At 42.9% G+C, this 26,855-nt stretch overlaps 2 protein-coding genes across 9 annotated transcripts in view; one reads left to right on the top strand and one right to left on the bottom strand.

Moving 5' to 3' along the window:
- The window catches only part of LOC119181451 (uncharacterized), a 607,968-nt gene that overhangs the window by 177,933 nt on the left and 403,180 nt on the right, over positions 1-26,855 (bottom strand). For all 4 annotated transcript variants that reach the window (XR_012888604.1, XR_012888603.1, XR_012888605.1 and 1 more), the window contains exon 30: positions 22,047-22,206. Coding sequence is in view for 1 of the 4 variants with exons in the window: in XM_037432704.2 (XP_037288601.2) it covers positions 22,047-22,206 (160 nt within the window). In the remaining 3 variants the exon portion in view is untranslated. The remainder of the gene's footprint in view (positions 1-22,046; positions 22,207-26,855) is intronic.
- LOC119181455 (uncharacterized) overlaps positions 6,791-26,855 on the top strand; it is an 88,966-nt gene continuing 68,901 nt past the window's right edge. For 2 of the 5 annotated variants that reach the window (XR_005111216.2, XM_075882789.1), the window contains exons 1-2: positions 6,791-7,228; positions 7,426-7,610. Coding sequence is in view for 1 of the 5 variants with exons in the window: in XM_075882789.1 (XP_075738904.1) it covers positions 6,960-7,228; positions 7,426-7,610 (454 nt within the window). In the remaining 4 variants the exon portion in view is untranslated. The remainder of the gene's footprint in view (positions 7,229-7,425; positions 7,611-26,855) is intronic. The other 3 variants (XR_012888609.1, XR_012888610.1, XR_012888611.1) reach the window with 3 other exon arrangements.

Raw genomic sequence — 26,855 nt, 5'->3', positions numbered from 1 at the left:
ATGACCCCTTTCCATATTCCTCTCACAACATCATGCCTATTGTAATTCCACAGTGCCACTATTTGTCACCACCGCTGCATTCCTGTTACCTTGAGTCGTAACGTATATTTCGTGTTGCCTTAGGTACTTGGTCCCATTGCTTATCCATACGCCCAGATATTTGTACTTATTCGTTATCTCTAGCGTGACCTTCTGTATCGTAAGCTCACAACCTTCATTATCATTAAAAATCATGACTGCTAATTTTTCTTTACTGAATCTAAAATTTATTATCTCCCTCATTACCGCAGATGTCCATCAATCTCTGCAAATCTTCCTTGTTGTCGGCCATTAGCACTATATCATCTGCGTACATTAATAAAAAACCCGCGCCGCTGCCATCAGCGCCCCAAGCGGCATCGGCGCACCGAAGGGCCTTCTCCGGTAAGCAATAAGCACCGCGCTCATCACGCCTCCCCATTCTAGCCAGCCTACCATGGAGGTACACGATCGCAGTGCCAGACTCCTGTCTAGGTATTATTGTGCAAAACTCTATAGGCCAAGCCAATTGAGCAGATTATTATAGCAGACAGATGAGCACGAAGGACCTAGACGACCAACGAGGACTCGTTGCCAGGGCTGGAAAGGCAGCCAGAGGATTCCTGGAATGAAGGACCCTCCCACCTAAGGTGAACCCAAGCTCACGAGCTGGAGAACACTGTTTCAGGAGATTAAACATTCATTTAATTATTTAACCTATACCGAATTATTTTAGTGCACAGCTCTCAGACAACAGTTTCTACACCGATTGTTGGCGTGTCTCGTCAGTCATAACCAAGAGAATGAACACAGCAACAAATGAAAGCAAACATAAAAATGATGGCAAAACGACAAGCAGGAAAGCAGAGACGGCTATGTGAAACAATCAGATGGTGCCACAGCGTTTGAAATCTGCACAATTGAAGCAGATGCATTTGTGCTGTCGAGGCCGGCGCTAATTGCCATAATAAAAAGGGACCTGCAAAGTGAAAACATGCTGACAGCTGTGCTCAATTTTCACATTATGGGAGGCAAACCTGACAGCGTTGCTTCACTGGAAATGCTAACATGCTATGAATGTCCACATATATTCAATCACAAGAAAACCTACCACCACATAACCAACAAGTTTCATGCCATGGTTGTCCTCTCTCATAGCCAAGTTTGATGAACTTTTTAAAGAAATCTGAACTACCCCATGGGCTTGATGAAAAGTACATCCTAAACAAAAAAAAACAGTATGAAAATATGAGAAGAAGCAACATAGACGACCAACAATGGCACTGACTTGCGGCTAGAACATTATTTCTAAATGAACAGAATAAGTAACTTACGAAAAAACATGATAGCGCACGACCATCATGCACGCTGAAGATAATAAAAGCAGCAAAGAAACTGAAGTGTCATAAAAATGATGCAATTGCATACATGTATATTCAACCACTTAGGTTCCTTTGCTCCTACTTTTGTTACCTCCAGCATGCAAAATGGTTGAATGTTATAATGTTTTAAAGCGATAGTGTTATAGAACTTCTTTTGCAGAAATTCCAGCATCAGTGTCAGCGTGGCAATCGTTAGTTGTGAGTAAAAAATCATCATCTTGTGCATGCCTGAAAAATCGAGATGGATGAAATTAAATATATAATTAAAATTTCCGGATCCGAGTGAAGATCAAACCTAGGCAAGGTGTTCTATAGTGCAGCCATGCAACTACTTGCAAATTCAGGGAAAATAATGTTCATGCTTTACAAACACACGCGTCCTTTACAATAAAACATGTGATATCTGTCATGGTCTCTTGATGTTAAGCACGATACAAGAACGAAAAGAGTATGAAAAATTTTTTTGAGAAAAAGAAACAATTATTAAAATTTCCAAGCAGCAGAATATATAGAATTTACACTATAACGGTCTTTTAAGCACTATATACACAGCCTAGAAAGTTATATTTACAGTACAGGTGCAAGGCCTGACGCGGTGGCGGCTTTGGGGTCAAGCCATCGAGGCTCGTCACGTCTATAAAGTCTGTCATGCCACAGGTCTATGGCCATTGGCTATACCATCAGGTCTTTGCAGTACCACATGAGTGCAGCGTCGGGTCCCCGCGACGGCTGTACCGCTCGTAGTTGTGCTGTACAGTCTACGGAGTGAAACCGCAGGACATTTTTCACGTCTTCACAAGAATGACGTCGCTCGGCCAAGCTCCTCTCCTGGTCGCAGCTCACAGGGCGTTGCTGAAAAGGCAGGGTCACGTGGCGATGAGCTGTGCTGGCGCACTTCCATCAAACGCCGTCCCGCTATCATCGCACGTCTACCTCTTGATGTTCCGAGCCCCCTTCTCCTCTTCGCTTGCTTGCTTGCTTGTTTCTATTTGCTTTGGCTCGTGCCCACTATGTGGGATTGGCCATTAAACTGGCGGTTATTCTAATTTTTACATTTTGATGAAAAAAACTAATAATTCAGTCATCTAGGGAATATGAGAGTGAATAATCATGAGGTAACTTCCCAATAATGTAGGTAAAAAACTAATATTTGAAAGTAATAAATAGATGGTAATTCTAAAGAAATTGAAATTCATTAGTTGAAAAAAGAAGAAAAAAAATTAACAAGTAAACCTTCTCGTGCATCTGAGAAATTCACAAACTGCTATGCAGATGCTTCTGTTGCTGTGGCCCAGAGAAGAAGCCACTAGAGAAAGGATATTTTCAGAATTATGAGTAATGTTTAATTTTCTGAATATAGTTTCTAAATGTTTCTTCCTGTGGCTTGTGCAATATCAGCAAATAAGAAAAAAAAATCATCGATGTTTTCTGGCTCTTGACAGTAAGAGCAAAGGGAAGATGGCACCTGGCCAAACCTGTATAAATAGAAATTAAGAGGCGGAATTCGGCATCGAAATTTTGTGATGCACACTTCCAATTTGGGAGAGGGCAGCATTTATTATTCCAAGCAAAAGAAGGGTGACCATATTCTTGAACTGGTAATCTAATTTTCATGAAATCCTGCAGTAAAAAATATTTACAATATCTCTCCACCCCACATCCCTCTCCGCACCTTCCTTAACTCTTTCTTTCTTGTGTTCTTTTTCCACCCGGCCTTGTTTGTTTGTTTGTTTGTAGCCTGGAATCCTAGGCATATACCCACACGGGGGATTGGCCAAGAAAACATATATAGTATATTATAAACGGTAACTGCACTATTGCTTACCAAAAATAAGATGTAGAAGAAGGAAGTCACCATAAAAAAAAAACAAAGATCCACTGAGTGAGAAAAAAAAAGCAAGAAAATAATCTCTAATATTATAGCTATAGCTTGATTTGGGGGCCGACCAGACTGCTGAGTTTGCAAACCCGATTAATTTGAGATGTATGTTTCATACTTATTCACATTTCAAAAATTATTGCCCAACCACTTTTTTTTAGTATTTGTTAAAGTGGGCATTATTTTGAAATACATTTAGTTGCTTGAATTAAATTACACACAGCATCAAATACATCTCTAGGATTCAGAATCGACAGAGGAGTGTTGACAAGGGCACTTCTTGACACATTACATTAATCGTCACGAACCTGGAAATGACCTGCTTTAAGGAATGGTATTCCTCGTGCTTCATTTCTTCAATTGATAATTGTTGTTTTCTCTCCTTTCTTCTTCCTCTTTTTCTACCTCTTCTTCTACCTCTTCTGCCACCAGTTGACATGTTCACTACACTATCACAGTAATACTGCATGGTACAAGTGTATATTGCCACCAGGCATCGGAACATGTCATAATCATAATAACATCATGGTTTAAAGCCACGATGTTTTGTGTGCCATTTTGAACGGCACACATGTTACTGTGCGTTTTCCCTCAAGACCATGCAGTGGGTGCATATGATGTAGGAAAAGTTTCATGTGTGTTATTTTTCGCAGTTGAAAGCAGCATTACACAGAATGCAGCTATATAAGAAAGCTTCACTGACACAACCCAGTGAACCACTGATATCCATTCAACATAAAAATAAAATCCATACGTCTACCTCTACCTAATCAACATTCCCATAATGTGCCATTGTTACAGTCTAGAGAGCCTATGTATTATTGAGGTAGTGTGCACTTCTCTCTTAGAGAATAACTAGACATCGCAAATGATGTCGCATATACGTGCTCTCAACAACAAATGCATTGCAGAACTTTTTGTCTCTTAAAACCACTTTAGTTGACGTTTAGAATTATAAATATATACTAGCACGTGAAATCTATAAAGTTCTCGAACATAAATAGACATGTAACGTTCGAGCCTGCGTAATGCATACACCTACATGCGCGAAGAGATGAAGCGCGCAAACGACCATAAAATTAACATGCGTGGCGTTAGTGCTGCCGTACATAATAGCGCAAGATCACGCAGCTCGAAGGTGCTTTCAAGTGTGAAGCACTTTAGAGGCCTGGGCTGTCCTCACTTGGCGTAACGCAAGCAAAACCACATAAAAAGTAGAAAAGATAAAGCACGTTAGAAATATAGAAAGAGATGGAAGAATTAGGAAGAAAAATAGAAAGGGCACAGGAATTAGATTAAAAATAGAAGAGAAGTAAAGTGACAGAAAAAAAATTAAAAAGAAAAAAGAGAGGAGGAAAGGAAACTCAAGAGAAACTAAGCAGACATTTGCAGCCCCGCACTTCCTTCAGGCTTGCTGCATGTATAGTTTTGTGTGCTAGAGACCTGCGCTCCCACTGCAGTCTGGCTCTTTGCTGGTATGCTATACTTACAGAAAGCATCAACACCATGAGGCTGGCCTTAAATGTGTCGTCTGACAGCGATCCGGCCAGCCTCTCCCCGATGGTTTAGTGGTTAAGGTACCCGGCTGCTGACCTGCAGGTCGTAGGCTCAAATCCCGGCTGCGGTGGCTGCATTTTCAATGGAGGCGACAGTGCTGTAGGCCTGTGTGCCAAGATTCGGGTGCACATTAAAGAACTCCAGGAGGTCGAAATTTTCGGAGCCCACCACTATGGCGCCTCTCACGTGGTGGTTTTGGAAGGCTAAATTCCACATATCAATCACTGCAACCAGCCTCAAGCCCTTGATCCTTTCTATAAAGTACAGCTGAGTGGCAATGAGCAAGACAGCCACGGGACAGCAGGTATAACACACCAACTATATGTGGTAAGTGTGTAAAGTGCATGTGCATGAAAAATCTTTTACTTACTAATTGACAATGTCTATGTATATCTATTAAATGTCCATTTAGTATCCATGTGCAACAAACCTGCAACTTCGTAATTTGGATTTGTATGGATATTTAAAAGACATTTACGATGTCCACGAGAAACATACCATGGACGTCTCTACAATATTTGTGGTTCACTGGAAAGCCACTTTCTACATTTGTGATTACAATGTAGAAATCCACAATTCGAAATTCTCGAAAAGCATGTGCTAAGTGGTTGAAGTATACACTTGGGACATAATATCTCTATCACGTTCAACTCTTAAACACGATGCTTAAGGGTCTCCCCGATTTTTTCTAAGGCTATTTATCTCGTTCGTTTTAAGATGAAGTTTTTAAGAGTGCGTGAATATTCTATATTTCAAACATTTTTATAATAGTGTATGCTATTCGATTAGCATCAAAATTTTACAATTCGAACAATTTAAATTTCTTAAAGACAAGTACAGTCCACATAACATTAGTTGTAACCTGTTTAGAGGTTTGTTAAGCTTCACCTCATAACACTAGTGTGCTGCAAAAAAACTGCCTTTTAGGCCCAACTACAGTCGCAATTGTATTAACTCATAAGCGTGTTTCGTTGGGCTAGTTGCTTAAACATGGTAAAAGGCAAACACAGCGCAAACTGGAAGACATGAACAGAGAAATAACACACACAGCGAGCGCGCTGTCTTGTCTGTTATCTCTATGTTTGTCTCTTCTAGTTTGCGCTGTTTTTACCTTTTACTATGTATTGACTCAAGAAAACACTGGTTTCAACATGGAGATAAAAATTGTAGCACACTTGGGGCCTCAATAATGCTTTTTGAACCTGAAATTTGGGCAAAATTTTAGTTGCAACAAATTATGTTCATAAATTTCACCCTTTGTCTAGCCAAAAGAAACACTTTCATGTAGTTATTTCATAAGAATATGTTTAGGAATCCTCTCCAACTATTTTTTTCTTTCTGCAATTTAATTTTGCTTTGATGTATTAAAGAAATATTCTAGAAATACTAGGAATGTGGGAATATTCGAACATTTCGATATTCCTCGAATAATGCATTCATAATATTTGTATTCGATGACCTTACCCACATTCAAAAATTCATAGTAACTCGAGTCTTCGGATAATATCTCGCATTTGTTTCTATAAAAAAATTTGTAGTTCGTGCTTTCACTATAAGTGCATCAACAGCAGACTGTGCAGTGATTACAGCAACTTTGGTATGAGTGCTGTGATATGCCTCCACGGAAATATGAGGGAGTATGAGACAGACGAACATGTGGGTGCATAATCCCAACAGATCTACCAATGATAAGCACTTTAAAGAATATAAATTATGAGCTGCCTGCTCAGAAGTATGTGTGGTTTATAGCTGTTACCGCTCAAGTGTAAGCTAGTGCACCGAACACGCCATTCGCTGCCACACACCCTTGTAGGTAACTTGTTGGTGCCGCATTCGCTCTAAAAAATACTTATTGCATCTTTGCACGGTCTAGTGCCAAGCGAGCAGAAAGAAAAATTTTCACGCTTGTTCTTTTCATTATCAAAATTGGTACAACATGAAAAACAAACGCATCCTTACAGAAGTAGTTGAATGTTTACTGTGCGTTGACTTTAGGCAGCTTGCCCAAAGACTATTTGCATTTGACAGCTATAGCACAGTTTAAGGTAGACACATCTATGTTGACGTTTGGTGGTACATCTGTATTTCGATATTAACTGCAGGAGCATGGCACCGCTGCTAGTATGATGCACTTACGTCCCATGTCATTCCAGGCCACCCTGATCTTCGTAATCTGTTCTTGGTCACCGGTGCCTTGGTTGCGCAAGCAAGAAGAATCTAGGACAGTCATCCGTCCAAATGCGGATTCAATCAGCAAGTACATCGGGCAACAACGGTCACTGGTGGCTGATTCCTTCGGCAAGTTTATCTGGAAACATCGGCTACTTCTTCGCAATGGGCTGCGCACGTTGGGCATGCCAGTACGATGCACTTGCATCCTATGTTATTCCAGGTTAGTTACCTACTTTTTTAGTGCTTGTGAATATAGGTGCCTTATTGCAGTGTCATGCCCATATGAATTATGCGATTGTGTAAAATGAGCAACGGGTTTCCTTTTGCATATGAGCCGCGTTGTGGTCAAATTGTTGTTGTTTGTTTCGGTTGATGTTGAACCGAACCTGGGTTCTGATACTGCCTTGGTTGCGCAAGCAAGAAGAATCTAGGACAGTCATCCGTCCAAATGCGGATTCGATCAGCAAGTACATCGGGCAACAACGGTCACTGGTGGCTGATTCCTTCGGCAAGTTTATCTGGAAACATCGGCTACCTCTTCGGAATGGGCTGCGCACGTTGGGCATGCCAGTACGATGCACTTGCATCCTATGTTATTCCAGGTTAGTTACCTACTTTTTTAGTGCTTGTGAATATAGGTGCCTTATTGCAGTGTCATACCCATATGAATTATGTGATTGTGTAAAATGAGCAACGGGTTTCCTTTTGCATATGAGCCGCGTTGTGGTCAAATTGTTGTTGTTTGTTTCGGTTGATGTTGAACCGAACCTGGGTTCTGATACTGAGTCGGGTGCGGTCACCCTTGCAACTGTTTTTAAGATAGTTTGTAGAATCGAGGCTGGACAGGCGGCGGTTTTGGATGAGTTGAAGGGACTTCAGGCTAAGCATGAAGCAACTAATGACGAAATCAAACTGCTGACCGATAGAGTTAATATAATAGAGTTAATATATTAATATATAGAGTTAATTATAATTAATATAGAGAATTAATATATAGAGTTAATATAATAGAGGGCTGCCTGGAAGCAGCCCTGATTTCTCTCGGGGCCGCAGAGCTTGGCGCAGCTAGTTTACCGCTGCGCATCATAGCTGACCAACTGAGCATATTATCACTGCGAGGTGTGAGGATACCAAAAATAAGCTGCCGTAGAATAACTTGTTTTTCTTCAGTATTGGCAATGACCACACAGAAGATTGGGCCACCACTAAACAAAAAACAGCGACTTTCTGTTCTGAGAGACTAGGTATAATGATAAGTAGCACGCAATTCAAGAGGGTTCATAAAATTGGCAAATTCGTTCCAGGTAAAGGACGACTCATCATTGCAAAATTTGAATGTATTAAGGATAAACAAGCTACCTCCACATCTGGGCTCAAACTTAAAGGAACGAAATTCTCAGTTTGCAAGATTTTTCGCCATTGACTCGTGAGGCAAGGGAAAAATTAGTAGCTTTTGCAAGAGAACAGAACAAACCCTTTAAATTATCTGTAGATAAACTGCGCAGAGGAAGTGAAACCTATACATACTGTAAGACATCTGACACAGTCATGACATGCACCAGATATCTACAGAAGCCAAAAAGCTTGCCCATGAATAAACCTCATTCATCAGTGATACCCTATCCGCATTCTTTATCGTTTACTAACATATGCAGTATTTTGCCTAAACGAGATCAATTGTGCTTTTTTCTAGAGGATAGTTGCTCTGACATCCTCCTACTTACAGAAACATGGCTAAATCCCAAAATACTTAACAAAGAAGTTCTCAATAACAACAAGCAGTATACCATTTACAAATGCGATAGAATAAAAAAACGTGGTGGCGGCATCTTGGTCACCATTAATAAAAACATAGTATGTTTACGAGTGCATACCAACTTGGCTCTTGAAAATGTTTGGGTTATTTGTTCATCACCCTTCAGACAAATACTATTAGGCACTTGTTGTTATCCACCAGAACAGCTAAGGGAAAGTTTATGCCAGGTCTTTAAACAGTGTCCTGTCACTCACATTTCAGTGATTTCAACTTTCCAAATATTGAATGGCCCCTTTTGACCTCCTCTTGCCATACTGCGAAGGATTTTATTAACCTAACTTTGGATTTGGATTTGTTTCAAGTCGTTAAGCAATCCACTTGTGGTTCCAACTTTGAAGATCTGCTATTAACAAATGATCCCAACACCGTAAAGCCTATAACTCAAATAGATGGCTTTAGTCATCATAAGATGCTACAACTGCAACTTAATATCCCGCTTTCTTTTTTTTTTTTAGAGTTACAGTTAAAAACATACATGACTATAGTAAGGCAAAGTTCATTGACATAAATGATGAGTTAGAAGTATTTTTAAATGAAATGTTTTTGTTCTCCTTTTCTTCTTGCTTGGTCAATGAAAATTGGATTCTTTTCAGAAACGAAATTTTGGTTCTATTGGACAAGTATGTTCCTTTCATTAAAATAACTAACGATAAAGCTAAGCCACGGTTTAATAAAAACCTCAAACAACTAAGAAACAAAAATAAACGCCTGTACATATCCACAAAACGTCTCCAAACTCAGTTTTCTTAGGCAAAATATAAGGAGCCCTTGAATACTTACTGTAAGGCATTAAAGACAGCTAGAAATAAATATCATTTGCACGAACTGCCTTCATTATTACAGTCCATCCCTAAAATCTTCTGGAGAACAATTTCCCCTAATACCTTGCGTGAATAATGACGTTTACTTACACTGCAATAACCTAACACGACTTTCTGCTCAAGAGTGTGAATCTGAACTCAATAGTTTCTTTTCATCTGTTTTCACTGGAGAGGATTATTCCAACATGCCAGCTGTTCATGAAACTGACTTTCGTTAAACCAATTGAAATCTCGCTGGATAGCATAATGTGTCAGATTTCTAACCTTAAACTATCATTACCGTGTGGTATTGATAACATCAATTCTAAAGTACTAAAACATACCTACTTAATTTCTGGTCAGATATTATTCCACATATTTAAGCAGTCACTATCATCAGGACAATTACCAGCAGAGTGGAAAATTGTTAAAATTATTCCCATTTTTAAAAATGGCAGCCATCAGGCAGCTGAAAATTATCGTCTTATTTCATTGACATGTATCAGCTATAAAATTTTAGAACACATTATTTCTTCACATCTATATAGCCACCTTGAGTGTAATAGCTTTTTCTTCAGTAATCAGCATGGTTTTTGCAGAATGTTATCATGTGAAACACAAATACTTAAATTAACCACCGGTCTACATTCTATTATGGACGATAACGTCCAAACTGACGGCATTTTTCTCGACTACTCCAAAGCATTTGAGTGCGTAGCACATTGTCCTCTCAATGCAAAATTATCCTCTCTTGGAATCGACAGCTTAACATTGTCTTATAATTTTTTATCTTGTCGCCTTCAGTTCACATTCCCAAATAACTTCTCTCACTGACGTGATATCTCGTGTACCACAGGGTAGCATCCTGGGCCCCTTATTGTTCTTAGTTTACATCAATTACATCAGTACTAACATAACTTCCAGTGTAAGACTTTTTACCAATGACTGTGTTGCTTATCAGGCTATAAAATCTGCTTATGACCATCATATCCTTCAACGCGATCCTAACGCAATAAAATGCTGGTGTGATATATGGCTTATGACCTTAAACTTATCTAAGAGCAATGTAGTATCAATCAGTCGAAAGCCCTCTACATCTTACTTTTCTTATTCCATAAACAGTACAGAACTGTCTCGTGTTTGCTCATACACTTAAATAGAAATAAATTTAACTTTCATCCTTTTCTTAGAAAGAGCATATAAATTCAGTGTGTGCAAAGGCATCCAAAACACTTAGGCATCTGCACCGTAACATTGTTCATACTAACCCTAGCTTACGTAAAACAGCTTACCAAACCTTCATTTGCACACAGCGAGAATTTGCCTCAGCGGTGTGGTCTCCTCATCAGAAGTACCTCATTACCAAGCTAGAGTCAATTCTAAACAGGGCCGCTCGATTTATGTCATCTAAGACAGACATTTCATGTTACTTAACTTCAGCAAGAACTTGATCTACAGCCATTAAAAGCCCGCCGCTCTGCTTCCCAAATACGTTCATGTTCTGTCAGCAATTACCGATTCAAATACCTACACGTACATCACGAGGATTACACCACAGTCTATGCATTAGGCGTACTTTTGGAAAGACTGAGTGTTTTAATTGTCTGCTTTACCTCGCGCCTTTGCATTATGGAATAATCTTCGTGAACAACTAACCAGACACTTTGAACCACTTGTTTAAAGTTTACATTAGTTGCTTGCTAGAAATTTTAATTCTGTGTAATGATTACCTTTTTGATACTGCTTTCGAGCTTCTGGCCTGTGTTTTACTTTTGTATTCATTCTTCGTGCTTAGTGTTTATTATACTTATTGCTCCGTACCTCCCCCCCCCCCTCTCACTCAATGCTTTTTTAGAAGCCCTGTGATGTATTCCAAATAAATAAATAAATAAATTAGCGTTGTGGGGATCTGAGGCCCACCTGTGACCTTTTCTTAGGAATTTCCGCCGTACGGCGGCTCTCTTTCCTTCTCCCATGCTCTTGTGACGGCATGTGGCAATAGATGGCACTACAAAAGGGCACAACACATTTTCTCCGTGCTGTGAGCCTAGCTGGTGGCATTCTACGGAGCCGCCTGTGCCAGCTCTCGTTGCGAACTTCGCCGCTAAGGGGGCGTTCAAGTTATCCCAGCTGACTGCCGGTGGATGCATGGCAATGCATGGGCTGTCGCCGGTTCAAAAAGAGTTTCATCACGGATCATCTTTAAAAGTAGCGCATAACTTGTATCTTTTTATTTATTGTGACTTCTAGAACGTTCTTTTGCATTTTAGTTGACATTTCTAAGCATTACTTTTCAAATAGAATGTCAAATCATATAGAAACACAAGTATCAGCCTGCAAAACGAGAAAGGACGATGACAGACACAGGTTGTAAGAAGTGCTGGCCACCAAATGCTTATTCAGTTCATGGTAGCACGTATATAAGTATACAAAGATAGACTTGGTATACCGTGAGCATATACTAAGCTGGACTGCAGTTACTTTCTGGGCAAGAATGGGCAAGGACTCTGACATATGACAGTGGCCGGGACTTCATGAAACGTGCATAGAAAACAACCCAATACAAATACAGAATTTTTCAGATAAATACATTTGTGTTAAATAGCAAATGTTAATTGCACATACATAGGAAATCAATAGAAGACACTGCAACTGCTTTGAAGTGAAACAGCCCTTACAATCACTTATTCAACTCTTATGAGTAGCATATCCTGTGGTGTAAACGGGCAAAAAGATCCTTCATGTTTGTTGAAAAGGACGACTCGTTTGCATTTTTGTGCTGCCAAATACTCACCCTGCAAAGTATTTTCGGGTAAAAGTTAGGACTTCATCCTTAAAGATAGCTAGCTTATCTTGCGGAAACAGAACTGGATATATATTGCCATATACAGTAAAACCTCGTTAATTCGAGCTCGGTTATTTCGAAATGCCACTTAGTTCGAAAGATTTCCGCGGTCCTATATTTTGCTATGTAAGTTTGAGTGGATAATTTGAAGCGGCAGCCGCCACCAGTCTGGTTAATTAATTTGAAAACTTTGGGTGCCATATGTGCCAGTTCCAGATCCCGATTTCGCCGCGAATCTGCGGAACGACGGCTATTAATAGCCACAAGGCAATGCGATGTATCGATACTAACGAGTGGCAGCCTCGCTAATTGCAGCACAAAAAAAGAAAAAAAGGAAAAAAATAGTCTCGTGATAAACCAAAACATATGCCTGCGGAAAACGAGCTGTGCTTCACTGCAACACAGTAGTGACACGCGGGCAGCTTATTGCACGTTTCTCGCAACGTCAGCGGGTCATGGTTTACCCATTCTTTCTAGGATCGTAAAGAAATTATTAAAGCACAGTTTTGCGAAAATCTCGATGTATGCGAAGCTCCGATTGCCGGTCGCTCCAGCAATTCGCGCATTTGCACTGCTGGCGGAGTTCTTGCCAGCAACACCTGCTTCGAAAACTAAGTTTTAATGTTTCAGAGATCATTTTTTCCAGCCAAAACACATCGTGAGCTTCGTCAAACGGGTCATTATGAAAGTCATAATTATAATAGAATGTGCGAGTTGTGCGAGTGGTCGCATCATGACGTGCTGACGAAGCAAGGAGCAGGCAACATGCTGCCCGCATGTCATTATTCTACTGCAGTGAAGATATCTTATTTTCTGCAGGAGCACATTTTAATCGATTGCGACAGCGGTTTTTTTTTTTTTTAGGTGACAACAGCGAGGCCCACAGTTCCTCAATATTCGAGGCAAAATAAAGTCCAGGCATTGCCAGGCAACATGACCTTTGGAGCCGCGAGCTAGCCGGCACAGCAAACGACGAGCACTGATTACTTTGAATAGTTCTAAGTTTCTTGCATCCCACTTCTTGTATGTTCTGTTAATCCGAAAACCCACTTAATTCGGAGCTTTCTCGCGGCCCCAGTGACTTCGAATTATTGAGGTTTTACTGTACGTTCCTCTCACCAAAAGGAAGCATACAACTTTGCAAACAAAAATTACATCTACGGAAATTTCTTGACAACTGAATGCATTCCTGAACGTATAACAGCTTCGTAACTGGTTTCTAAAGGTCGCTAAATTGTACCCAGAAATCGAGATTTAATTGTAGTGTTGCATGTGCAAAAGCCTACAATGAATTAATTCACGGTCGTGCAATTTTTTTTTGAAACAGTGACTTAATGGCGAAGTTACACGCGTTTCATGATACGAGAGAGGTTCTACGAGAGAGGTTCGTCGTTGTCGTACGTAGCCACCGGGATGCAAGATGCTGGTACTTGAAGTGTTCACTATATGAACGCACGGATGAATGCATGGACAGACGGATAGGAAACTAGCAGACAAACGGACAGATGGACAGACATGTGGAGCGGGTATGTGCCAATGGGGATGCGAGATGGCGGTACTTGGAGTGTTCACTAGATGGACGCACAGAAGTACGGACAGATGGATGCATGGACAGACGAACAGATGCACGGATGGATGCGTAGATGGTGGGGCAGAGGGACGAAAGCAAGAACGAACGGACAGACGCTTCGCACCACTCATCATCATTCCCTCTGTGGATATTCTGTGATTTTTTTGCTAACAGATATGTCCTCGGTAACAACATTTCTTGGCATTAAAGTGCAGGCTACAGAGCCAAATCATGTGCATCCTACTGCGAGTAAATGTAATTCCAGAATAGCGCCCGTATTTTCAACATTAAATATAAAAGTTCCTCCTTTAGTTTCTACGTAGAACTATTGGAGACAGGACACAGCACACACCAGCAAAACAGTTGTATTTATTTACCTATTTCAAGCGTTTTCAGACGTGCGAGAAAACCCCGCCTTTTTACGTGTACCTCAAACGCTAAGTGGCATCTGCATCTACAAGAAACGCTCATGGTTTGCCCCTGTCACTTTCCACAGTGTTGCGAGATGCGTGCCAAATCAATTATTTGGCATAGGGCTACATGTGCAGCTTTCCCTTCAATGCTATGCAATGCTATGCAATGCAAGTTATGACGGTTCAATTTGCCTTGCACTGCTTGAACCAGTTCTAGGCAGTTCAGAAGAAAGCGCAGCCAAAACTGAACTCACGCAGCACTTGTTCAGCGAGTGTACGCGCAGCGCGACACTTATAGCTCCACATTGAAATGAATGCCGAAGCACAGGCAGCGCAGGCCAGTGTACTACTGGCAGCATGCCGGCGGTGCAGTGTTTCTCCTTTGTTAGTTGCATGCTTGCATGTGTTTCAAAGAGTTGGTGTGCAAGATGGCCAATTTTTTCAAGAAAAACCGTGGATTCTGTCGCACTATCTGCAGCTATGATAAAAAGTATTACAGAACAGATGGGCTCCACAGTGAAGACAAGATGCGAGAATGTTGTGACATTTGTTACGCTCAAACTGACTAAGTTGCAACACATCAGAATCTCAAGGTACTGCAAAGTAGTTGCGAGCGAGTACCTTAATTTTTTGCAAGCTCGACAAGAGGGTGACTGTCATTATTTGCCCCAAAGACCTTGGATGAGAGAGAAGGCTGAGGTGCCGATTTCTAACAAGGACAGCTACTGACTGCTCAGCAGCACTCATTGGTGTTTATTATCCAAGCACCACCAAGGTTGCCTGCCGAACTTGGTGAGGTAATGAAAATAAGCTAGGCAGGGCGCCACACGCTCGTTACACACTCACCTGCAGTTATTGAACACATAATAAAAATTACAAGTTCCAGCGGTTCGAGGGTTTAGGTAGGCAAAAAGCAGGCTGGTGCCCTTTGTCGTCGATTGCTCTGTCTGGGTACAGGTGTTGAGAAAACTAGGTGCGGTAGCGCTAGGTGCTGCCTGAGCCACTATTGATTCATCCTGAGATTTTGCCGTGGTTGGCACAGATGGCACTGAATTTGCCAGTGGCCCAACTAGTGGCGCAAAACTGGAGACGGCTGTTCCTTGTGAAATGGTTGTCTCACTGGCCACAACTGGTGCTGAGGCAGATGCAAGCCGGGTATCGCGGTTAGCCTTCACATAGCATGTTGGTGCCATGTGGCTTTATCCTGTATTCGTACGAGCAGAGAGGAAGAGCTTGCAGGTGAGACCACTTGTCCAGCAGACCAAGGTGGGCCAGAACAGGAATTCCTGGCAAATACTGGCACTTCAGGCTTTGGCAGTGACCCAGCGTGGCACCCTTTGTCAGCAGCCAGCTTCTGTTTCAGCTGTTTGAGGAGTGCCGTGGACCAGAGGTCTGGGTGCAGAATGTCCCATGGGGTCTTCACCATCCGTCCCAGCAAAAGCTCACAGGGGGCGCGGCCGGTGACATCATGAGGTGTAGTCCGGTACTGGGAAAGTATTTGGGCTACCAGCATATGGACATCCTTAACCTGGCTCTTCTCATGTTTGTCCTTAATAATCTGCACCACCAACTCAGCTGCACGGTTTTGAAGCAGGGTGGTACGACGAAACCATCATTCGGCGAATTTCGTTCTTTGTGAGCCAGGCCAGATACTCTGCACTGGTGAAAGCGGGCCAATTATCGAAGACTATGATGTCCGGCAGGCTCCTACTGCAAAAATCTCCCGCAGTGCTGCAATGGTCGCACCTGCTGACAGAGTAGTGAGAGGTATAACCTCCACCCACTTGTGTCGACCACTACCATGAAAGTAGTGGCCTTTGAAGGGGCCCCCAAAATCCACTTAAAGACAGGACCAGGGCCTCTGTGGGAATAGTCATGGGGTAATCTCCCCATGATGCGAAGCCTGTTGATGTTCTTGGCAGACTTGGCAGCTCCACACAATGTGAGCAATGTCCTGGTTCAGTCCAGTCCATCAAACGTAGAACCGAGCCACCATTTCTGTCTTTTCAACGCCAGGATGCCCCGCGTGCAGCAACTGCACGACACTGGATCGGAGACTTTGTGGGATCACCACCCTGGAACCCCAAAGTAGGCAGCCCTGCTCCAGGCTCAGCTCAGCGGCCTTGTGGCTGTAGGGCTGCTGCACCAACTCCTCCCCTCGGGATACTGCCTTCACCATCTGGGACAGGACTGGGTCTGGACTGGTCGCCCGGGACACAGCAGACCTGGAGATTACCTCGGGGTATGCATGCTCCAGCATGAGCACTTAAGCTGGCTTTGGAACAGCAGCAGGCATCTCTGGCAGCGGCTACTGGCTCAGGGCATTAGCAGGCCCCAGGTCTTTTCCCGAGCAGTACACCAACTGGTAGCTGTAGGCCACCAGCTTCAAGGCCCATGGTACCATTCGAGGTGATGCCTGCACGGGGACCCCCTTGCCTGGCCCCAGTATGCCCAGCAGTGGTTTGTGGTTCATGACTGCCTGGAACTTTCGGCTCCGCAGGTACTGGTGAAGACGCTCGACGCCAAACATGAGGGCTAGGCCTTCTTTGTCCAGCTGGCTGTGACGCTGCTTTGCTGTGTGGAGACGACAAGAAGCAAATGACACCGGGCGTTCTTGGCCATTCTCGTCTCTGTGAGCTAGGATGGCTCTTACACCGTATGATGATGCATCTACAGTAAGAATCACAGGCTTGGCTGGATCGATGTACACCAGCACCGGTGCCTTCGTGATTAGCTGTTTACTGGGTTCAAAGGCCACAGCCTGCTCTTTTTCCACGCCCAATGCTGGCCACCTCGAAGCAGAATGTGCAGTGGCTGCAGATGCGCAGAAAGCTTGGGCAGGAACTTCTGTAGAAATTGATAAGGGCCAAGGTAGCTTTGCAGCTCTTTCTTGTTTCGGGGCTTCAGCGCCTTCAGAACAGCCTCAAGTTTGTGGGGGGCCAGAGTCAAGCCAGCCTGAAAAATGACGTGTCCCAGGTATTCTACACTGGGAACCAGGAAGATGCACTTCTCCCGCTTGAGTTTCAGACCAGCATCCTGAAGTCTAGCCAGAATGTTGTGCTGATTCTGCATGTGGTCTTCGTCGTCAATTCGTCCAAGTACACTACCACGTGCCTCATGCCTCTGAAGACGTTGTCCATCTCTCTCTGAAAAATGGCTCGTGCCGAGGCCACGCCGAATGATAAACTTGTATACTGGGAAAGCCCCATAGTTGTCGATATTGTGACGTACTTCCGTGAGGCCTCCTGAAACACCAACTGCTGATACGCGTCTCTGAGGTCGAGCTTCGAGAATTTCCGGTCGCCAGACAAGGCCGACCAGAGATCTTCAATTCAAGGCAGGGGGTACTTTTCGACAGTAGCGACGGGGTGTATCACAACTTTAAAATCCTCGCAGATTCTGACACTACCATATCGCTTGGGAACTGGAACGATGGGAACAGCCCACTCCTCAGTCTTGACTGGTACCAGAATGCCTTCACGCTGTAATCGTTGCACCTCCTGGGTGACCCCGTCCTTAAGTGCAAATGGCAGTGAGCGAGGCCTGGAAAACCGAGGCCGGACTCCCTCAGGTACATGGATGCCAGCAGTCGTACCGGCAAATGTGCCCACCCCTGGCTTGAACAGTGACCGGAACTCTGTTAGGAGGCTCGGGATGTCTTGTACGCCATGTAGGGCTGCTTCCTGGACGTGGCCTTCTGGCAGCCGAACACCCAGAGTGCAAATCCAATTTCTGCCGAGCGGCATCAGTGACGACCCCGTGGTCAAATACAAAGGAAGGGTTGCTTCCCTGTTGCCAAAACAAACGCTGACCTGGGCCTGGCCTTGTATCCAAAAAAGTTCTCCCGAGTAACTCTGCAGCATGACGCCTGAAGCCTCAGCGGCCACTCCGGGGACGGTCCTTTTGAAATGTTTGCCAGCCATGACCGACACACTGGCCCCCGTGTCCAGTTCCATAAAAATGGGATGCCCACCAACTTCGATGTTTAGTACATACAGCGGCACAGACGACGGGACAAGGCTTGTGTGCCACATGTCAAAAATAGGCGGGTCACGACGTTGAGCCTGGCCGCGGAGAAACCTGAGCTTGCTGTCACACTTCCCCACCGCCACTTGCGACTTGTGATGACCGTGGGCTGGTGTGGAACCTGGGCTGGATCCAGGCTGCTGCTGTGGTCTGCTGTTCTGCTTCTTTGTGTGGCATACTCGTACAAAGTGCCCAGTTTTTCCGCACTTGAAGCACTGCAAATGTACAAACTGGCACTGTGAGGGAAAATGGGCATCACCACAGCGACTAGATCTACTGCCCCTTGCCACCATCTTCTTGACCGTAGCTTCTGTTGATGCCGCACGCGCAATCTCGCCGGCGTCTTTTGTCGCTGCGTCCATCGCCAGCGCTAATTTCACCACGTCGTCCAGCGAGGGGTCGGGAAGTTCCAGGAAATGCGTCTGCATGCCGGGGTTGTTTATGCAACAGACGAAATGGTCCCGTAGCAGCGAGTCCAGCTAGTCCTCGAAAGCGCAGGTACTTGCCAAACCTTGTAGTGCAGGGGCGAACTGCCTTAGGCTCTTTCCTTCCCTGAGGCTCCAGTTGTTGAAGCGAAAACGCCCCATTAGCATAGACAGCGCCGTATTAAAGTGCGAGCGCAGTGGGGTGAGCAATTCGCTGAGCGTCTTGGTATGCGGTGTAGCATGTTTTAGGAGGTCGAGCTGGTGACTGAAGACTTGGGTTCCGCAACTTGCCAGGAAAATGTCCCAGTGTTTCTCCTCGAGCGTGTCGTTAGCTCGGAAAAACATGTGAACTTGCTCCCCATAGATGGGCCAGGCGGACCCGTCTCCCTCGAACGGTTCGAGCCTTTCATGCATCGGCATGGTGTCAGATGCGGGGGGGTTGTTTTGCCACTCTGAATGGCATGGGTCAACTCGTTGACTGAACTCTTCGCCAGTGTCACGATCTGCCCCGAAGACCGTGGAGGAGAGGGAGGGCCGAGGTGCCGCTCTTTAACAAGGACGACACCTCATGCATGGCGGAGTAACAGTTACTGACTGCCTAGCAGCACTCATCAGTGTTTATTATCCAAGCATGACTAAGGTTGTCTGCCGAACTTCGCGAGGTAATGAAAATAGACTGAAAAGATGTGCTTGGTGGTTTTGTGCCACTTGGGTGGACAGCGCAGTGTGTCCTCCTTAGCTGACCGCTTTGACATTGCCGTGTCGACCGCACTTGAGTGAACATTAGATTTTATGAACAGCGTGAGTTGAGAAGTGATTGCTGGGCTAGACAGGAGCAGGAACGCAGGAAAGTTGGTTTCCTATCAATAAGCCATGCCAAGGAGCTTAAAAACGATGCAAGATGCACAGAAGCCGACTGAGTCACCTAATTCCTACTGCAACACAGCGACTATCTTCATTCAGTATTGGGGTCAACTTTGTGAGGCACACACTTACCGATATACATAATTCGTCTGCTACCATGGATGCAACAGCACGGCTGCTTGTACTTTAGCTGCACTAGCTCCGAACTCAGTGTCATGATTTGTCTCAACTGGCTGTGCACGATGCCTGCCCTTGATTTAAACGAATGGCTCAGTTAGGAGGACGCCACCTTACACTGCTAAAACAAATGGTCGAGTGTAGCATCACATTAACCAGTTTAGACAGTGCAGGTGAATCAAATGGACCTGTTGTCACCGAGTATAGCTAGTTTACTGTCGGCAGCAGCCAGTGCAGTGAAAGCGCTCGCAGGGCAGCAAAACAGTGCCCTCGCCGCCGGGAGTTGTGGCTCCATTAGAAAATAAGAATAACAGGAGGCATATTTAGGGCGTCTTGCCGTCACACAACAGTAATCAAATTATCTCACGTGCCTTTCTTGCATTATCACTGCACATGCCTGGTCCTTGGGTATGATCATGTGGCAATCAACGTGACAGAACATGACATAGTTCTCGAGAAAGAAGCATGCCAGGTAACGAGTATTACCGTGTAGCTTAAGGTACAGCTGTTTGCCTTAGTGTATTAACCGATATGGACAGGAATAAAAAAAAAGCCATAAAATCTGGGATCGTACAGGCCAAAACTGATAGTGTGAGGATCCAGATAAATTGTGGCCACCTAGGCTGCTTTCACAATTGCTTTAAATACACGAGCGTTAGTTGTTATATTTTACCTCATTGAAATGCAGCTACCATGGCAGAAAATACACTATAGAGTGGCCTCATACTCACAGTCATCATGGAAAGTACAAAAGCTCTTTTTTTTTTCATGGTCAAGTGGGACTACATAAAACAAAAACAATAAAAGTTTGTTCAGTATGTGAACTGAACCCAGTACGTCACTGTAACAAGCTCAATTATATTTAGTACAGCCATACGCTAGCACAGATGGTGGCATTTTTTTAGCACTAACAGACTAGAACAGCTAGAACGTATAGTGCTTTCCACTTAAGTGTATTCGTATGGCAAAGTAAATATTACTGGTGAAAGAAATCACATCTATTAATTATTTGATATTTGATTTGTAAATTCGAAGAATTGTATTTGTATTCGATTTTTATTAAAAAAACTTGATATTTACACACTCCTAAAAATAGTCAAGAAGTATTTAAAAAAATATTCAATTCCAATTTATTTCGCACCCAAAACTTTGCACAGCTCGAAAGTCGTGAGTTAGGGCCGTCGTTGGTAGTTTCTTTTGCTTGTCCTCCTATTTTCAATTTTTTTTTTCTTTTAAGATGGAAGTACAACACTGTTCTAATAAGAAACTACATTTGGTAGGTAGAAGTGCCCTGCTGTGGTAGCAGTGTTTCACGAAAAGCAGGGTTAAGGGCAGAGTAGGAACTTGCTACTTTTTCACGAACCCTCTCTCCATACAAAGACCTGTGCTCAATCTTTTTGGAGCGCCTGTGCCACCTATTTATGTTTAACAGGAGACAAAATGCCACATCAGCCAATAGCTGGCAAAAGTGGAGTTTCAATCAAAAGTGCCTTTTGACACAGGGCACTCTCATGCGCTGGCAATGCACTCTATAATCTGTCAACATTACACAGTGAGCCACACTCGTGCTCAGGAATTACAGCTAGAGAGAGCAATAATGTTTCACCACACATACTGAAGGTCTTGACACACAATAAAGTAAATTCTTTCACCCATGTTATGCCTCCCCTGTGTACCTTCCAGTGTGTTTGTCCCGGCGAGAGAAGAGCATTTGTGCGGCAGACCCTGTTAACCCTAGCCACTCTTGACAGATCCGAGAAATTTTTGTGGCTCGGATCATGAGGCGGTAAACTCTGAAACTGAGGTCATACTGCAGTGATTACTTGGAATGGTGGTTCATAACACCTTGAGGCTTCATCTATATATTCAAAACTGCGATCCTTCTCTCAAAGATTTTTTTCTTTGTAAGTATACCATACATGCGAAAATGAACTTCCGTCTTGCAGAGTTGTGTAACTCAACACTTCATTAACCTCTCAGCATAATGGAATGAAACACTTACAGTTTTGTCTAAAATATATAGAGCACCTTGATAGCAATGGTTTGCTTTTTATCTTAACAAAATAAACTATCAAGAGCAGGCAAGAATATTAAAAACCAACCAGGAATTGTTTGCTTGAAGGCTCCATGAGTTTCATTCAATGCTGTGGCTGCTTTTTTAACAAAACCAGAGCAGGTGTAGAGAACAGGATCATAGATTGCATGGAATGTTCCCAGTACTTCGCGGGATGTTTTCCATGCTTCGGTGAACATGCTGTGTATCTGGAAATCAATGTTGTCAGTTTAAAAACAGAATAAAATGAAACTACAATATGCCAAAAAATTAAAAGTAGTCACCATTGTTCCCATAGAGTGTACTCGAAAAGGAGCCAGAATTCAAGTCAAAAGTAGCCAAATTAGCCATACCATTTAACATTGCCACCGAATTTGTGACCGAATACAACAAAAGCAATATTATAAGCAGAGTATTCAGTACTTATCAATAAATAATGAAATTACGAATAAAGGAGACCATAGAAATCAGAGCACAATTTTTCAGCTATTGCTTGGTCTTCGAGCCACAAATAAAAATTGCATATAAACGAACAAATTGTAATTACAATTCATTCAGTGTGCATGTACTTTATGCAGAGTTTTTGGCAGATACACAGTAATATTATAAGATTCCAGTTGGCAAGTTAGTAGGAAGATTGGAGAGTGCTATTACTCCAGTAAAGTTATTTGTGCCCCATGGCACATGTGCATTTCACAGACTAGGTGCAGTTGGGTTTCACTGCCGTTGAGTGAGAACTGGTGTTGTCGAAACGCAAATTAGTGTTAAAGAAGCACAAATCACCCAGAGGTCGAAATACGGTTGTGGCAGGGAAATTGTGCACGAGTGCACGGTGAACACAAAGCCGTGAGAACTTTTCGAAACGATGCGTTAACAGCGGACGCGTTTGATTATCGAAACCGTGACGACTACACCTTTCGCTTTCTCCTGGGCTTCCCTCCACTGGTATCCTCTTCCAAGCCGCTTTGCACTATCACCGACTGTTACGATTACTGTTAGGATTATATAAGCACGCAAATTTTTAAATAGTAGTGGGAAAGCGGAAGATATTTTCTGGTATAAAACTGCAAAATGTGTGAATTAACCCAATGATAGAGAATAAATTAACAGGCTTTTAAATACATTGATAGAATAAAGGACCAACCAAAAAAAACTTAGTTTTGTTTGAATTAACTGAAAGTATGAATTATCAAAGTTTGAATTATCGTGAGTCTACTGTATTAACATACTGTATAAGACTGTACAGCGTTTCACTGGTGATGCATTTGTTAATAATCATACACAAGCTGGTTTACCAAATAACATCTGATACGTCCATGCACTGTATTTCGAACGCAACAATATTTTCAGACCCCACAACGTTAAATGCTGAAACAGTTTCGTCTCTTTAAGGCTGCAAGCCAGATATGATTATTAGAGTTTACGTAATACAAGTACAGGTCCATATAGGGAAATCTGGCTAAAAACAAATGCACAAGCTTCATTTTCTTGCAGATCTGTGTTCTTGTCAAGTTTACAGTACAACAGACACTGCTTGTCAGAATTAATCACAGAAACTTGCACACAGCATCAGCATAGCTAGAGAGTAGTGTAACTATGCATTTGCCAACATGCACACAACTTCATCACTATGTATTTATGGGCGTGCCAAGTGCTGTGCTAGAGTACCTCGATGTGCATCAGCATGCTTGTGGCAGAGTGAAGGTGCATACGCATGGGCTGAAATGATAGAAACGTTTTAAAATAATGCGTTTAAACTGCAAATAATAAGAAAATGGCTACTAATCAAAAGTTTATTGATAGCCAAAAGAGAGCCATGGAGCCAATCGGAAATTTTTGTTGTCAGACAGGGTAAAAAAAACTAGCCAATTCGGCACAAAGTAGCCACCAACAGTCACTCTAGTTATAACTACAATGTACAAAATCAGATGCTATGATGCAAAGTGCCAAGTTGGTACATTCTTGGAAACAAAAAATGCTAATGGAAAGCCCAACCAAGTTTAAACATTTTTGTTTCCTTGGTTGTTGCAATATTTAGGTTGGTCGTCATATAAACGAGACATGGACATACTCGTTTATATGTGTTTAATAAAGCCATATGACATAGCTGTCCAACCATAGACGATTTTTTTTTATATGCCACCTGGCAATGGGCTTTATGCAAGCTTTGTTTTGCAAGGAAGCCTGTAATAGCCAGGACATGGCTGGAGACATTTTACATGCTCACTGAAGCATGGTAAATATATCCCACGAAGTGCTAGTAGGGAACATTCCATTCAAGTGGACATGGAGGAGCCCTAATGGCGAAAATAAGAACGAAATAGACTTTATAATGAGTGCACACCCTGGAATCGTTAAGGATGTGGAAGTGATTGGCAAGGTACGATGCAGTGACCATAGAATGGTACGGTCTCGAATTCACCTAGACTTGAAGAAGGAACGACAGAAACTGATACGCAAGAAGACAATCAATCAGCTAGCACTGAGAGGGAAAGTACAGGAATTCAGAGTGTCGCTGCAGAACAGGTATTCGGCTCTTAGTGAGGAAACCAACCTTAGCGTAGATACAATGAATGATAATCTGACGAGTATCATTACGGAGTGTGCAGTGGAAGTTGGAGGCCGGGTAGTTAGACAGGACACTGGCAAGCTTTCCCAAGAAACGAAGAACCTAATTAAGAAGCGTCAAATCATGAAAGTGTCAAGTACAACAGACAAAATAGAACTGGCAGAGCTTTCCAAGTTGATTAATAGACGTAAGGTATGCGATGTAAGAAGGTATAACATGGAGAGAATTGAACACGCTCTGAAAAACGGAGGAAGTGTCAAAGCATTGAAGAGGAAACTTGGGATAGGCAAAAGTCGGATGTATGCACTAAGGGACAAAGAAGGCAAAATAACTACCAATATGGATAGGATAGTTAAAATAGCGGAGGAGTTTTACAGAGATCTGTACAGTAGCCGAGACAACCACGACCTTAATACTATAAGAACTAGCAGTAGCCCAGATTACACCCCACCAGTAATGATAGAAGAAGTCAGAAAAGCTTTGGAGAGCATGCAAAGGGGCAAAGCTGCTGGTGAGGATCAGGTAACATCAGATTTGCTGAAAGATGGAGGACAGATTGTGTTAGAAAAACTAGCCACCCTGTTTACGAGGTGTCTCCTGACGGGAAGAGTACCAGAGTCTTGGAAGAACGCTAACATCATCTTAATACATAAGAAAGGAGATGACAAGGACTTGAAGAATTACAGGCCGATTAGCTTGCTCTCTGTAGTGTACAAGCTATTTACAAAGGTCATTGCTAACAGAGTAAAGAAAACATTAGAATTCAATCAACCAAAGGAACAAGCAGCATTTCGAACAGGCTACTCAACAATCGACCACATTCATATTATCAATCATACAATCATACAATCATGTAATAGATAAATGCTCAGAATATAACCAACCACTACACATAGCCTTCATAGATTACGAGAAGGCGTTTGATTCAGTAGAAATATCAGCCGTCATGCAAACACTGCGGAATCAGGGCGTAGATGAAGTATATATAAACATTCTGGAAGAAATCTACAGGGGATCAACTGCTACCATAGTGCTTCATAAAGAAAGCAACAGAATACCAATCAAGAAGGGTGTAAGGCAGGGGGACACAATTTCCCCAATGCTATTTACCGCGTGCTTACACGAGGTTTTCAGAAGCCTAGAATGGGAGCAGTTAGGGATAAGAGTCAATGGAGAATACCTTAGTAACCTGCGCTTCGCCGATGACATTGCATTGCTGAGTAACTCGGGGGACGAATTGCAACTCATGATTACAAAGTTAGACAAGGAGAGCAGAAAGGTGGGTCTTAAAATTAATCTGCAGAAAACGAAAGTAATGTACAACAACCTCGGCAAGGAGCAGCGCTTCGAGGTAGGTAATAGTGCACTTGAAGTTGTAAAAGACTATGTCTACTTAGGGCAGGTAATAACCGCAGAGCCGAACCACGAGATTGAAGTAACTAGAAGAATAAGAATGGGGTGGAGCACATTCGGCAAGCACTCTCAAGTTATGACAGGTAGATTGCCACTATCCCTCAAGAGGAAGGTATATAACAGCTGTATCTTGCCGGTACTTAGCTACGGAGCAGAAACCTGGAGACTTACACAGAGGGTTCAGCTTAAATTGAGGACGACGCAGCGAGCAATGGAAAGAAAAATGGTAGGTGTAACCTTAAGAGACAAGAAGAGAGCAGAGTGGATTAGGGAACAAACGGGGGTTAAGGATATCATAGCTGAAATCAAGATGAAGAAATGGACATGGGCAGGGCATGTAGCGCGTAGACAGGATAACCGCTGGTCATTAAGGGTAACTGACTGGATTCCCAGAGAAGGGAAGCGGGTTAGGGGGAGACAGAAGGTTAGGTGGGCAGATGAGATTAAGAAGTTTGCGGGTATAAATTGGCAGCAGCAAGCACAGGACCGGGTTAACTGGCGGAACATGGGAGAGGCCTTTGTCCTGCAGTGGACGTAGTCAGGCTGCTGATGATGATGATGATGATGATGATGATGATGCTGTCATCTACACTAAAAAATAGCTAGAACTTGGATACAACTTGTGCAGTCTTCAAGCAAACAATGCTCGGTTGGTGTTTTTTACAGCAAAAGCTGTTATGAGATCACAACTCGGGTCTCGCGCAGCGCCATAGTTGTGATTATTCGATATATCCTCATTCAGATGATTATATATACGATTTACGATTTGCGTTCCAGAATGCTGCGGACATAACAGTCTGTGGCTTTCTTGAGCTCGTTGGCTTATACCCAAAGACAACGTTTGTATCATGGAATGGAGGCATTTTTTTACAAAAA

Source organism: Rhipicephalus microplus, unplaced genomic scaffold, assembly GCF_043290135.1.
Source record: "Rhipicephalus microplus isolate Deutch F79 unplaced genomic scaffold, USDA_Rmic scaffold_14, whole genome shotgun sequence".
NCBI classification, from domain to species: domain Eukaryota; kingdom Metazoa; phylum Arthropoda; class Arachnida; order Ixodida; family Ixodidae; genus Rhipicephalus; species Rhipicephalus microplus.
This window is presented reverse-complemented; position numbering and strand designations above follow the sequence as displayed.